This window comes from Quercus lobata, chromosome 11 (assembly GCF_001633185.2).
Source record: "Quercus lobata isolate SW786 chromosome 11, ValleyOak3.0 Primary Assembly, whole genome shotgun sequence".
Lineage (NCBI taxonomy): Eukaryota > Viridiplantae > Streptophyta > Magnoliopsida > Fagales > Fagaceae > Quercus > Quercus lobata.
In genome coordinates, this window is record NC_044914.1 from 15584383 (window position 1) to 15599635 (window position 15253).

General features: G+C 38.1%; 1 protein-coding gene across 1 annotated transcript; it reads left to right on the forward strand.

The window, feature by feature from the left end:
* The first annotated feature begins 6060 nt into the window (after positions 1-6060).
* Positions 6061-15080, forward strand: LOC115968110 (ankyrin repeat-containing protein At5g02620-like). The gene is made up of 6 exons (XM_031087361.1): positions 6061-6226; positions 7763-8214; positions 11091-11570; positions 12520-12669; positions 13601-14037; positions 14258-15080. Exons 2-6 carry the CDS (start codon positions 7773-7775, stop codon positions 14870-14872), a joined length of 2124 nt encoding a protein of 707 aa, XP_030943221.1. The 5' UTR covers positions 6061-6226; positions 7763-7772; the 3' UTR covers positions 14873-15080.
* Positions 15081-15253: the final 173 nt, after the last annotated feature.

Consider the following 15253-nt stretch of genomic DNA (forward strand, 5'->3'; position numbering starts at 1 on the left):
TTTAAACAGAACCTAAGTCCTGCATGGCTCCCCGGACCACAAAATTAGGAGAAATTAATAACTTTTGGCATCTCTCCAAGTTTTAAACAGAACCTAAGTCCTGCATGGCTCCTCGGACCACAGACTTAGGGGAAATTAATAACTTATGACATCTCTACAAGTTTTAAACAGAACCTAAGTCCTACATGGCTCCTCGGACCATAGACTTAGGGGAAATTAATAACTTATGGTATCTCTCCAAGTTTTAAACAGAACCTAAGTCCTGCATGGCTCCTCGGACCACATACTTAGGGGAAATTAATAACTTATGGTATCTCTCCAAGTTTTAAACAGAACCTAAGTCCTGCATGGCTCCTCGGACCACAGGCTTAGGGGAAATTAATAACTTATGGCATCTCTCCAAGTTTTAAACAGAACCTAAGTCCTGCATGGCTCCTCGGACCACAGGCTTAGGGGAAATTAATAACTTATGGCATCTCTCCAAGTTTTAAACAGAACCTAAGTCCTGCATGGCTCCTCGGATCACAGACTTAGGGGAAATTAATAACTTATGGCATCTCTACAAGTTTTAAACAGAACCTAAGTCCTGCATGGCTCCTCGGACCACAGACTTAGGGGAAATTAATAACTTATGGCATCTCTACAAGTTTTAAACAGAACCTAAGTCTACAAGACTTAGGGGAAATTAATACTTATGACATCTCTACAAGTTTTAAACAGAACCTAAATCTTGCATGGCTCCTCAGACCACAGACTTAGGGGAAATTAATAACTTATGGCATCTCTACAAGTTTTAAACAGAACCTAAGTCCTGCATGGCTCCTCAGACCATAGACTTAGGGGAAATTAATAACTTATGACATCTCTTCAAGTTTTAAACAGAACATAAGTCCTGCATGGCTTTTCGAACCACAGGCTTAGGGGAAATTAATAACTTATGGCATCTCTCCAAGTTTTAAACAGAACCTAAGTCCTACATGGCTCCCCGGACCACAGACTTAGGGGAAATTAATAACTTATGGCATCTCTCCAAGTTTTAAACAGAACCAAAGTCCTGCATGGCTCCTCAGACCACAGACTTAGGGGAAATTAATTACTTATGGCATCTCTTCAAGTTTTAAACAGAACCTAAGTCCTGCATGGCTTTTCGGACCACAGGCTTAAGGGAAATTAATAACTTATGGAATCTCTCCAAGTTTTAAACAGAACCTAAGTCCTGCATGGCTCCCCGGACCACAGACTTAGGGGAAATTAATAACTTATGGCATCTCTCCAAGTTTTAAACAGAACCTAAGTCCTGCATGGCTCCTCGAACCACAGACTTAGGGGAAATTAATAACTTATGGCTTCTCTACATGTTTTAAACAGAACCTAAGTCCTGCATGGCTCCTCGGACCACAGACTTAGGGGAAATTAATAACTTATGGCATCTCTCCAAGTTTTAAATAGAACCTAAGTCCGGCATGGCTCCTCGAACCACAGACTTAGGGGAAATTAATAACTTATGGCATCTACTAATGTTTGCAATAATATGAACGAATGTAAATGAATAAGAAAAAAGGAAAGCTATGCGGCGAATTTAGAATGACAATTGCACTTATACTAGACTACACACGTACCTTAAAATTGTTCAAGAGTTTTAAGTTATTAATTTCCCCTAAGTCTATGGTCCGAGGAGCCATGCAGGACTTAGGTTCTGTATAAAACTTGAGTAGATGCATTAGTAAACATCAGAAGGTGGAAAAAAAAAACATTCTATATTAATACGCCGAGATTAATACAAAGAGAGGTCTTTACAAAAGAATGAAAAATAAGACAACTCTCGTTCTAAAAAAAAAAAGAAAAGAAAATACAACAACTAAAATACTAGGAACTAAGCCTCAGCAGGAGGATCCTCTTTCTGCTCTGGCTGAGGAGGAGGAACCTCGGAGATGTAGTCCTTGGTAGGATCCTTGCCTCTATCAGATAAAGGGATGGCATCAGGAATAGCCAACACCTGCTCCGAAACTGCTGGAGCGCCATCAGGATTCTCTCGGATCTCCTGCGGGTAAAAGACCTTCTCAGGCAATCTCAGCGCCGAGTCTGCAGGAATTCCTGCGGCATCAAGGGCGTGAGCCCATGAGATGCTGCAATAATCCCTGCACACCTCCGGAATCTCCTCGGAGAGTCTGGCTTCAGTTTCCTCAACCCCAAGCTGATAGGTAGCTTTCTTTTCAGCCTCGGCAGCCTCCCGAATCAGCTAAGCCTCCTTTTTAGCCCGTTGTACCTCCTCCTCGGCTTTTTGTAGCGCGGCCTTGAGATCCAGCACTATTTGTTTTTCGGTAGCCAGGCTGGTCTCAGTCACGTACAGCTATTGGCACTGGTCCTCCGCTTGGGTTTCAACACTTTTTAAGTCGGCCTCTGCACTCCGGTGCTGTTGCTCCGAATCTTTGAACTTCTCCGCAAGTTCAAAGTTCTCTTGCTTGAGGGACCCCAAGGTCTTCTCCACCTCTGTCCGAGACTAGGCCTCAGCTTCAGCCCGGCTGTGATTGCCGCGACAAAACTCCTCAGCCACAAACACCTGTTGAGTAATCTGCCAACGAAACAAGACTATCTTAGAATGCAACAACGTTTAATAATTTAATGAAAGGGTAAAAGAGTCACTTACCATGGCGAGATCCCTTTTTAGGGATAGAAAAAGCTCGGGCTGAGAGAACCGCCTGTAGGCCTCTATATCCCGAGGAAGGAGTACTGGCTGCTCCAAAGCATCAGCTATGTACCCTGCTCGGCCCCTGCTATATTCTCGGATCGATGCAGTGTAAGGGATAGCAACCCCATCTAACTCCAGCTTTGGGCTCCAAATGCGCGGGGGAATGCGCACTTCAACACGGTTTTCCTCATCTCGGCTCTCCGCGGAGGAACCCCTTTTACTCCTCTGCCTCCGAGTGGTTTTTTGCTGTTTGGCCGGGTGGGGGACCACCTCACCTTCCTTGGGGGTGTCAACCGGCCTTTTCTTCTTTAGGTCCGGGTTAACCTTGAGGCCGAGGTCTGAGGGAACCTGAGGAGCCACAGGAGGAAAGGCCTGGGTCTGTGACTGAGTTGGTCCCTTTGATGATTGACCTTTTCCTCGGGAGGCCATCAATTCTCGTAAGGTTTTTCCCTTACCGGCCATGTGGTCTATCTCCTTGTCCGAGGAATCGTCCGATCAGGCTATGATTAGGGGAGTGCCAACTGCGAATTTTCGATCCTGCTCTCCTTCAGGGTCTGAAAGCTCAATCAAAGGGGGTTGATGAACCTCCTCTTCAAAATAGAACTCGTCTATCTCTTCCTCAAGAGAAAGACGAGATGATTTGGTCTCCCCTTCAACTGGCGCAGCAACGTCAGGGTTGTCTGGCGGAGGCAGTTGCATAGCTGGCAGAGGATCCCGAACGCCGGGTAGCACGACTGGTGGAAGGTCTCGTCGGGCTAAGAACTTGGGCTTGGACACGTCAATCCGAGCCAATCTCGGACTACCAGCTCTTATGGCATGGCTAATGACTTGGAAAGAGCGGGTCAGGGGTTGATAGCCCAAAACTAGATGAGCTGCACGTAGCTGCCCGTCCGTGGTAACGTAAATTTCCGACCTTAGAAGGTAGTTCAACGCCGGCACATTTACGTGGCTTAGCCGAGGAGCGACGTGAGCTTTATCTGCAAATATCCGAGAAGAGTAAGGTTAGTTCATGAAATTTTTTGATTGTAAAGAAAGCAAGAAAAATGAACCCACAAGGCTAAACCCTTTCCTGAAAAGGATTGGCCCTAAAGGCGCCGCACCTGGGATTCCTGCCCGAGTTGGACAATGAATACCATCGCTCCACTCCCCTGAGGCAATAAGGAAATCCTTCTTCATGGTCTTATTGGATATGGGGAGACAAGAGATCAACCTAACGACCTCGGATTAGGACTTAAGATAATACCCTCCTTTCTCGACGTAGTGACACTCGTACAGATGGACCACATCGTGCCAAGTAAGGCTTAGATTCATTCTCTCATTCAGGACATCTACGCAGCCTAGTATCCTGAACATGTTTGGAGCGCATTGATGCAGCGTCAACCTATGGTTGAGCAGGTAGTCCCGTGTAATCCTACGCATGGGGAGTGTCATCCCTCCCTCTATGAAAGCAATCATAGGGATGACAACTTCACCCTCGCCTCTATCTGTCAATACTCCTTCTAGAGAACAGTACTGCAGACCCACCCCCTACGGGATGTGGTATTTTGCCCTAAAGGCCCTCATGGCAGCCGGGGTGTCTACTAGGTCCTGGAATCTACCCATCTAAGTTGAACTGGAGAAACAGAAACGAAAGCCGAGGAGAAAAGGAAAATCCGAGGAGCAGTTCAAAACAACGAAATGAACGAAACTTACGAGTACCTTCACAAAATGCTCAATAAGATGTCTGGAAATCTCTCCTGGGGAAGACGCTTCACAAAAACGATTATGGAGGTTCGAAGAACCGAAGTATTCGTAGATCTCTGGGTGCTGGAGTTCTCTGGAGTTCTCTGGAGTTCTTTGGAGTTATGATATGCAGATAAAAAGAAAACTGAGCCTCTCTAGCGCCTTATATAGCCAGGAGGAGAGAGAAAAAATCACTCCCGCTTAAAAATTCAAGAAAAAATGCTGGCCGTCAGATCTACGCCTCGTCGTTGGATGAAGGAGACATAAAGCCACCAGAAGTAAATGGCCGTGCCTCGTAAATTGTAGCGCGTCAAAAGTAACTACCCGCACGCGCGAACCAAAGCCTCCTTAAGTCCACCCTTCGCTGACGTCAAAACCCTGCTTTTCTCCTCGGAAGGAGATCAAAAACTGAAGTTTTGAGGGGCTATTGTGGGGCCCAACCCAGAATAATAGGCTGGCTGGACCATGGGCCCGTCTGAGGAGGATCCTGTCCGAGAAGAAATCATGGCCCAAACAATATTTAGGCCCAATTGGGGAAAAGAAAACATGTCCGAGGAGTAATTCCTCCTTGGACATTGCGAAGTCTGGATCAAAAGCTCGCCCCAGTCACTGCAGTTCATCCTCCAAGCATATAAAAAAGAAGGGAACCCGAAATATCTCATGAAAGGCTGTCACCACCACATTAAATGTATCACAACCACTCTCCTAGCCGCATTAATGGGGAAAAGACCCCTGAACGGTGCTACCTTGGCCACTGCAACTCACAAAGAAATGATAAGGGTGTCTGATAGGGCAGATGCTCAAGTAGGGGTCTAGATGATCAACAAGTGTAAAGTCCAGATGATAGGAGGGGACCTATATAATATAAGAGGAGTCCCCCAAGGAAGGGGAGGAAAGAAGAAGAAGAAAAATCTGGCTGTACGTATCTATGCCCATTAAGGAAATCTTTCTTCATGCCCATTTCTGTGTTCTTGTTTCTGTAATTCTATTATCCATGTATCAAACCGTTTAAGTTCACTGAGACTAAATTCTTCAACCCATCCTCTACAGAAAATTCATTGTGTGGGGCTCCTTGGGCCAAGGCTTGATCAACAGAGTTGGACCATAAAAATTGTGCTCCTACAATATCAATTAACCATTTTAATTATAATAATAAAAAAGTCCTACATAAAAGGAAAAAATAAAAACTAACCCAAAGAGTTGAACCCCACTTCAAATTTAAGAAGTAATTATTTTTTACATATGGTATGTTTTGTTATAACTTTTGTCACAACTCTAATATTATTAAAAAAAATATATAATTATATATGAGCTTTCTATTTAATTATTTGTGGTTGTCCTTTCTTACCTTTATTTTATTTTTGTGATTATTTTATAATTTCAATTCCCATACTTTCTATTTAATTATTTGTGGTTGTCCTTTCTTACCTTTATTTTATTTTTGTGATTATTTTATAATTTCAATTCCCATACGCGTTGAGCGAAAGCGTCAAAGCAGCCGCGTAGAAAAATAAAATGGATAGAAAAGAAACTCTTTTGTCTTTCATAAAGACTCTCAGTACTTAAATTTAAATCATTGACTGACTTTTTTGATCTCTAATATATATATATATATATATATATATATATATATAATAAGTCTTCTTCATTCTTGCTTTAGCTATGCAATCATCAACTACATTGTTGTGATGTGAATTCACATAACTCAGTACTCCGACCTATCCAGTAAGGCCTTGTTGAAGCAGTCATCAAACTCAACCATCAAAATCTAGGAGCTGCCTAAAGTCTGAGAAAGTAAGAGTGTACAATCTACAAGTAAGTTATAAGTTCCTTGTAAAGTTTTCAATTGTTATAGCTTATATCTTTAACTATGGCAACATTACAAGATGTGGGAAATGTTTACTGTTCACTATTTCTTTTTAATTTATATATTTTCGTTATTTATTTATTATTCTCTTCTGTTACTTGTGCTGCAAACAGTAATGCATGTGTGTAAATAAATTTGGAAGAATGATAAAGATTGAGAAAGAAATTAAGACAGTGTTTTGAAGATGTATAAATATTTTTCATGCTGGTGGTCACAGAAGAAATAGAAGAATTTTCTTTGTGGACTTTACATAACGTTTGAGTGTTTGATTGAATGAATTCACAAAAGAAATAGAAGAAATAGAGGAAGGCACTGCAGAGAGTTGAAAGTTTGAATGAATTACATAACGTTTTCATTCTCATTTCTCATTCAATTACGCTCCGTTTGTTTTGTTTTGACAGAAAATGTTTTAGAGAAAAATGACTTATTAGTTATTTTCCAGAAAACATGTTTTGGAAAACTGTCCTGTTTTTTGTGTTTGGTTGTGACCTTCAAAATGAGCACAATTTGTTTGTGGTAGAAAACGTTTTTATCGACGCGGTTTGTGGTGTGCCAAACAGGGGAAAATACAGAAAACGTTTTCTGGAAAGCATATTCCATCAAAATGAACAAAGACAATTAATAAATCTAAGAACACAACATTTTTCTCAATAGTTGATATGGTTTGTTGTAATTGATGCATAATAAAAATGATATCAGTAGGAGATCCATGTGAAAATGATGTTACTCCAAAATACAACAAGTTATGTCAACCGTTGTGAACAAGGTTGTGTCCCCTAACATTACTCCTTAGAAAAACGAGGCTGTAACAACTCTTCTGGGAACAATGTATTCTTTCTATGACTTGTTTCAGGTTGTACAGCCACTTGCTTGTACTGCAAGTTAAAAATTTCTAAGTCAAACCCTTAAGGTGGTGCTTGGTTTTTGGAATGTCATCAGCATTTCTGTTACCTTACGGTAATGTGTGAGAAAATTATCATGTTTGATTTGTTAATTGTGCAACACATTACAGAAAACTCACATTCTAATGGTGATCCCATTACTAGTATCCCATGGGATGCTGGACTAAGATGAGCAACACCTTTAAAAGATATGGTAGAGGCTGAATATGCTCCTGACATTCATCAAGAAAATTCAAGCCCACGTCCTGAGATTGTTTTATTGTAAGAAATGAGAATTAGCTCTCAAAACTGTTATTTGATTGTATGGTAGCCCATCTATAGTCACCAGTGATTGAATATTTTACTTTTGATATAATTTTGTTCTATCACTGATGAAACTTATTCACCAGGAATAAGAAATGAAACTCATCCTTTACCTATGGAGTCTGGACTCATTTTCTTCAGCTTGTTTACCATAATCCTGTGTCATTGGAAAAAAGTTAGATCCGATTTGAGCATGTTTTCACATACACATGCACGTGCATGTGCACTTACATACATGCACTTGATTTACTTCTCATATGTTTGATTTTTATCACACAGTTAATCCAAGATGCCACCTAAAAGAAAAGAAGAGACAGAGGTGACTACAGTGGGGAGAGTGAATTCGTTGCCTACAACTAATTCTCAATCTTCTTCTCCCCCGTGTTACACAGCTGCTCATGAATCTCAGAACAATTCAACAAGACAGAATTCCTTCTCCTTTGAGGGAACAAGTTTTCATCAGGAGCAGCCTATATATAATTCAAACTCCAGCCATCAACTCTCTGCAGTGCCTTCCTCTCATGTAATAAGTCTTAGCGCCTCTACTTCGGCATCCAGTATTGAAACCATTAATCCTCAAACATCTGTGAACATTACTGAGGATGGAGACATGCTAATGCAAGAAGATGTGCGTCTGAATAATGCACTAGTGAGCACTCAAACGGCCAATGGATCTCAAATTGAATGTCCAACACCCAATGGGGAATTGCCACCTCAAATTGTTTCTGACAGTAAGCATCACTGGTTCTGTGTAATATTATTTGCAGAAAGGTCTGTACACTGTGCTTGTGTATTTTCCCAAATTGGGCTTGCTAGATAGCTTTGGTTTTCCTGACTAGAGTCCTATACTAGCCCTCAATGCTAATCTCACTCCCAACCCTTTTTGCTGGATCTAGACCAGCCCAAACTTTACAGGCATTTTTTCTTCAGCTAGAGAACTTTGATGGTACTTGTTTGTGAAAATTTTTTGGAGCATGTGGATAGACTCTTTTATACGTAAGTTATTTCAGTTTACATACCTCTAACATATATAGGCAAATGTGTTTTGCAGAAAATCTTAAATAATTGCAAGGTGCTGTATAACTCTTACAAAAGACATGATTTACAGCATGTAATTAGATTAATTTCAGGAAGCCAAGCATGTAGTATCTATTTGAGCTCACATTGTGCCATCTTCATGTAGAAAGTGTGCCTATCAAGTGAAAAAATAGTTTTGGAGAGTGGATGCAGAATCTGTAGTGACTGCATTACTTGAATCTACTGCGAGTCATTATTCATAGCCTAGGAATCTTGTTTAATGTTGCTCACTAGGAAGGCCCCTAAATTAGATTCTAGGTTATTAGATTGACTCCCTTAGCTTTAAAGTTGATAAAAGGCCAACCATATTGATTTCTTACTTTAATGAGGACAAATTTCTCTATTTGATGTACTGGGTTTGTATGCTGTTTTGTACAGAGACATTTAAATCATTACACATTGCATCTGATTATGTGCCTTTCATGCTTTGTCGGATGCTCATGTTAGTGTGTTCAGCAGCGTGTATTGTTGGGCTTGGGCACATATTTTGTACCCATAAATGTATGTCATGTTTAACATGGTTATTTCACACATTTGAAGTTTCTATGAAACCTAAGAACTGATTTTGAAACTCTAATAAATGGAAATGTACAAGAAGGATAAATAATTTTCTGAATGCCTTTTCAAGTTTTAACCACAAATCTTTATAAATATCAAAGAAATAGAGGGAAGTAGCAGTGAAGAACTGTCATGCATCAATAGGCAATAATTTAGCCTTCATTTCTTCTTGGTAAATTGAGAATGTTGGCTCTTGTTTGTGTGACAAGATGTGAATTAGATTATTTTTTTGTTGTGTGAGAGAGAGAGAGAGAGAGAGTTTCTGTTGATCATCCTCATTCTTAATATTTGGTTATATCTTGAATGTGGGTCAGCATAAATATGGTATCTTATGGATGCTAACTGATGCAGGGAGTGCAACCAGAATTAATGCTGATAGATTTTATTTGGTTTGAATTTTATTTTGATTTTATGCATGAATTTAATGTAATGGCTTACATTTTTTCCTTACTTATTTGTTTTAATCTTGGAAGCTCTACTTAAAAGGCTAAAAATAAAAATAAAAAATAAAAACATTGTGGGATTCTTGAATTAGATGAATAACATTGAATTAAGATTTTTCTTTCTTGCTTGATGGTAATTCTAAGCATTCTTATGTGGTGAAGCCTATGGTTCAAACAAGTTATATGTGATGAAGCCTAAGGGTTTCTTATGCTCTCTCTCAAATCCCTATGCATATGCCCTTTGCAATTCTGTGCTGCATCACTAACTCCGTTCATTTACTAATAGATTAGCTACTATCCTAGGGCCTCAGCTTTAGGCATTTCTAATCTAAAATAGAATTCTAAAATAAGAATTATTACTCAAATTAATGAACTGTTATGGTCATGAATTTCATTTCAATTTTTGATGTACATATTAATCTTTCAAAAATTACAATGTCCTGTTTTCTTTGCTGTTGGACTGTCACTGTTAGATGTATTCCATTCTATTGCCCTTTAGTTGTTTCATTTAGAAGCTAATTTGCAAAAATAAGACAAACAACCTCGCACTTCAGAGGGCATGAATTCTACAAATTTCAGGAACAAAGGTTACTTTTAAAGGTGCTTTGATTAACTTATCGAGCAAGATAAATGTAAATTTTCCAATGTTGAGTCATCAGAGTACTAGCTTATCATGAAACATACTTTTTATCCAAAAAAAGAAAAAGAAAAAAGCTAATCATGAAACATACTAAAGATATAAGCTATTGAAGAATTGACAAAATTAAATAACATAGAAGATTTATGGACTCTTTTAGAGTTAATAGATAGATCAAAGCCCCAGCAGAATTTATTGAAGGGCTTTCGTGGTAAAACTTAGAAAGGCCATAATTTTATATTTTGAGAAGAGTTAAGAGACTTACACTGTATCAACTGAATGCTCTCAATGAGCACTAAAGTAGTGCCTCAAATGAATTTTGGGACCCCCAAACAATAGTTCGATTGTCTTTCTAGGAATTTTAGTAAACATCTCCAGTAAAATTTCTGCTTTGGTCATTTATTGGGGCTTGGGGTACAGTCTTTTGCAGTATTTTTTTTTTTTTTTAATTTATTTTTTTTTTTTATGAGTTTTCTATTTTCCTATTAGGGTTAGGATTTTGATTCCCAAGTATAAATTTGCAATATTCTGACTTAAATTTAGTGTTCAATAAATCTCTGGAGTACTCTCTCCACCTGCAACCTTTCCTAGAATTTTGAAACAATCAAATTCTTTGGGTTATGAAATCATGTTAAGAGGTGCATTTAGGGCTGTTTAAATTGTTCTGGAGACATATAATATGCAAATCAATTCTTTCAGTGGACCTTTTACAATGTTAAGGTGCCGGTTTTATTTACAATGCGAGTAATATAGGATCTTGTAGCATGACACATTGTGAAACACATGTTAAATTTTTAGAAGGCAGGGGAAATGTTTTGGGGATGCAGGGTATTGGGGTAGATATAGTTTGACGATATTCCATTACATTTTCCTCATGGTTGAAAATTTCCAGGGGTAAGAAGAAGGGACCACCTTTCCGTATGTGTACCTTTATATCAAGCTGCTATCAAAGGTGAATGGAAAGCTGCTAAACTTGTCATTGACAAAGATCCTCATGTTGTTCGCGTTAGGATAAATAGAAAATTGGAGACAGCTCTACACATTGCTGCTGCTGCAAAACGCACTGCTTTTGTGAAGGAACTGGTTCAGCGTATGACTGAAGAGGATCTAGCCTTGCAAAATAAAGATGGAAACACTGCAATTTGTTTTGCTGCTGCATCAGGAATTGTGGAAATTGCTAAGGTTATGGTGGAAAAAAACGAAAGGCTTCCTATGATTCGAGGTAAACAGGGAAAGACACCCTTATACATGGCAGCTTTGTTTGGACATAGGGAAATGGTGTCATATCTCTATTCTGTTACTACTTTTGGAAGCCTATCTCGTGATGAAAAAATTAGCCTCCTTCTTGTTACTATCTCAGCTGATTTATACGGTACGATGCCCTTATAACTAGATATTTGTATCGCATTAAATAGCCATCCAAAATAGCCTTTATTGAATTTTGGAAATGATTTTTCATGTCATGGTCTCTTGCTAGTTTTTGCCCTTTTAGAGGGAGATCACTTTGTCTGTACCTGGCTGATGGTGCTCATTTAGTGATAATAAGGATATGAATTTTTGTTCATTGTGCAGGATAAAATATAAAGGACCTCACCTCTAAGTGTAATTCTAATATATTTTGGAAAAGTGGTAACATTTGTGCATTGCAATTTACTTTTCTATTGCAAGTTACTTTTCTTTTTTCATGTCATGATCTCTTACTAGTTTTTGCCCTTTTAGAGGGAGTTCACTTTGTACCTGGCTGATGGTGCTCATTTAGTGATAATAAGGATATGAATCTTTGTTCGTTGTGCAGGATTAAATATAAGGACCTCACCTCTAATTGTAATTCTAATATAGTTTGGAAAAGTGGTAACATTTCTGCATTGCAATTTACTTTTCTATTGCAAGTTACTTTTCTGTAGTTTGGAACAGATTTTCCTCCAAAACATCCTCCAAGAATGTTTAGTGCAACAGATATGTAACCAAAGGTGCACAATTTAGTCATTTATTTTATTCATTTATCAACTATCAATGTGTTTCTTTAAGAAGAACCTTCTGTTTGAAACCTACCATAGATAGCTTAATACATAAAATTAATCCAATTGGGTTATGTCACACCTAAGTTATTTGAACTAGCATGTAAACATCGGAATCATAAGCTAGCTGGCTAATTCCCCACCCCCAAAGTACTTGAATAAAATTGCCATGCTTGGTTTGGATATAAGACAGCTTCAACATGCTTTGCATTCTTTGTTAAGTTTCCATTACACCTGAAAATATCTAAGAGTTAAAGAGGCAAGGTCTGACTCTGATAGTGAACCATTGTGTTTTCTTTACAGATCTAGCTCTAACAATATTGGAAAAGGACCAATCATTAGCCACTGCTCAAGATGCAAAGGGTGAGACAGCCTTGCACGTTTTGGCTCGAAAGCCTTCAACAATTGCCAACACAAGTCAGTTATCAATCTGGAAAAGAAGTATAAATTCTTGTAAGTCTATTGAGTCCACTCAAAAATCTCTTAGCAAATACCATGTGCCTACCCTTGAAAGGGTTGGGCAAATACGTTTATTTTGGGTTCCACTTCATCTAGGCAAAAACACTTTATTAATATGCCACTCTACACTTTGAAAATCCAATTATAAATGATTCCTTGGGCATAGAGATCACGTTACATACCTTAGACAGTTCAAGAGTAAAAAGTGTTCTATTTTAATCTTCCGGGTTTGATTAATGTAAAACCCTAAAGTCTCTAGGATCCACATGCAATTTCAATTGTTCTTAATATATATTGAATAATATGCTATTCATAAGTCAATTGTTATTTAGAATAGGCATCTCATTTATTTAGTTTGGAATAGTGGAAGCTTTGATACCACTTTGTTGGCTTTACAACGCCTTGACAAGAAGTATAACAAAATAGGCACTCACAAAGAGGAGGGGAAATGATAATTTTATTAGAATACTTCAAGCTCATGCATAAAGAGAAATCAAGCTGCTGCATTGTATGGAAGTCTCCGCAAATAAGGCTACTATCTTGAGCACTGTCCAAAATCCTTTTCTCATATACTACAAGACATTAGATTGCTGTCTTTAGAATTCTCTACATTTTTTCTCACTCTTTACAATTTTTTCCCACACGCTTACACACCACTCCCTTTTATAGAGTTTCAACCAAGTGGAATTACAAGAGTTGTCTTTATTCTAATGACACTTCAATTTGTAACAGAAAATTCTAGAATGTGAAAGACCTAATTAGATAAACGTTACAGAAAAACGAAAGACACAAACTATTATGGAAAAACAAGAGACACAAAGTGTTATGGAAAAACAACAGAGCACCTTTTGGTTTACTATTGCGTTCAATTTTGTATCATTTCTGTGTAATTCTATATTGGAACTAATATTAATTCTACTTGTAGGCTTCAAATGGATCTATCATGAGGATTTGATGCGGACGTTAGCTCATCAACTAGTCAAAAAACTTTGGGAACATGTTCTAGAGCTGCAAGATTCAGAGATTTCAAAACTAATTAGAGAACCTTCAAGACTACTCTTTGATGCTGCAGAATTAGGCAGTCTTGAGTTTCTGATTATCCTTATTGACTCATACCCTGATTTGATATGGAAAATTGATCATAAAAATCGAAGTTTGTTTCATATTGCAGTTCTAAATCGTCATGAGAATATATTTAATCTAATATTTGAGATTGGGGCAATTAAAGATTTGATAGCAGCATATAAGGACGAGAATAATAATAACATCCTACATCTAGCCGCAAACTTGGCACCTCTTAGTCGACTCCAAATTGTATCAGGAGCTGCACTCCAAATGCAAAGAGAGCTATTGTGGTTTAAGGTAAATAATAACTCTAATCAATTTATAGTTATTGGATTTAATTTTTTTCTTAATATTTAGCGGCATATTTCTTCCATTTATTTGGTTTAATTGCAAATAACAGTTTTTCAAGTAATATTTTGTTGCTCTACAATAATTTATGAAATTCTTATAAGTTTGAATTGGACATTTCTGTGGATTATGTTGTATTTGTATGACTTAAATTCAATGACCATTATAGGGAGTGGAAAAAATTGTGCCACCTTCATATATTAAGATGAAGAATTCAGATAACCAGACACCGAAGGATCTGTTTACAGAGAAGCACAAGGAATTATTAAAAGAAGGGGAGAAGTGGATGAAGAGCACTGCAACTTCATGCATGCTTGTTGCAACACTCATTGCCACTGTGGTATTTGCAGCAATCTTTACTCTACCAGGAGGACCTGATAATAAAACTGGTGATCCTTTATTTCTAGGAAAGAGCTGGTTTTTTATTTTTGTCATATCGGATGCAGTAGCGCTATTCTCTTCCTCGGCCTCAATAGTAACGTTCTTGTCCATTCTTACATCACGTTATGCTGAAAACGATTTTCTTGTATCACTACCTGCAAGGTTGTTGTTTGGACTCTCAGCACTGTTTGTTTCCATTGCTACAATGGTGATAGCCTACGGTGCGGCCATCTCTATGATATATGATCATAAATATGTTCGGATTCCTATCATTATTGTGCTTCTCGCTTGTGTCCCAGTCACATTATTTGCTTGGCAACATTTTCACCTTTGGGCTGATACAATGCGCTCAACATATTGGTCTAGGTTTCTCTTTCAGCCGAAACATAGGCTTTACCATTGAATAAATGAATTTGCAGAAGTCCTTGTGGAAACAACCATTAGTTTGTTCCCCTAGATGCTAAATAAGCATTATAGTTGAGGTGCATACTTGTATTTTATATGTCTTACTATGAATTTTTCCACGAAGTTTAACATTAAGTTATTTTGTGTTTATGAATTTTATATAAACAGAAGTACTTGGTTTGAGTTAATGAGTAATATTTTCTTGAGATTTGAAGTTTTTTTTAATGTACTAAAGACTTTCTTATGTGTTACAAGGGATATAGGGTATATCCATATACCTTGCTTTTCTATGTTTTACTGCATTAGGTTGAAAGTGCATGGAGGTGACCATTAGTATGGTTTTCAATGGATCACAATGCTGAGAACCAATGTCCATAAG

Excerpts from the sequence above, each read along its gene's own strand:
- LOC115968110 (XM_031087361.1), top strand. The coding sequence starts at position 7,773 with ATGCCACCTAAAAGAAAAGAAGAGACAGAGGTGACTACAGTGGGGAGA. Across the intron at positions 8,215-11,090 it reads ACCTCAAATTGTTTCTGACA|GGGTAAGAAGAAGGGACCAC; the intron begins GTAAGCATCACT and ends GAAAATTTCCAG. Across the intron at positions 12,670-13,600 it reads GAAAAGAAGTATAAATTCTT|GCTTCAAATGGATCTATCAT; the intron begins GTAAGTCTATTG and ends TTCTACTTGTAG.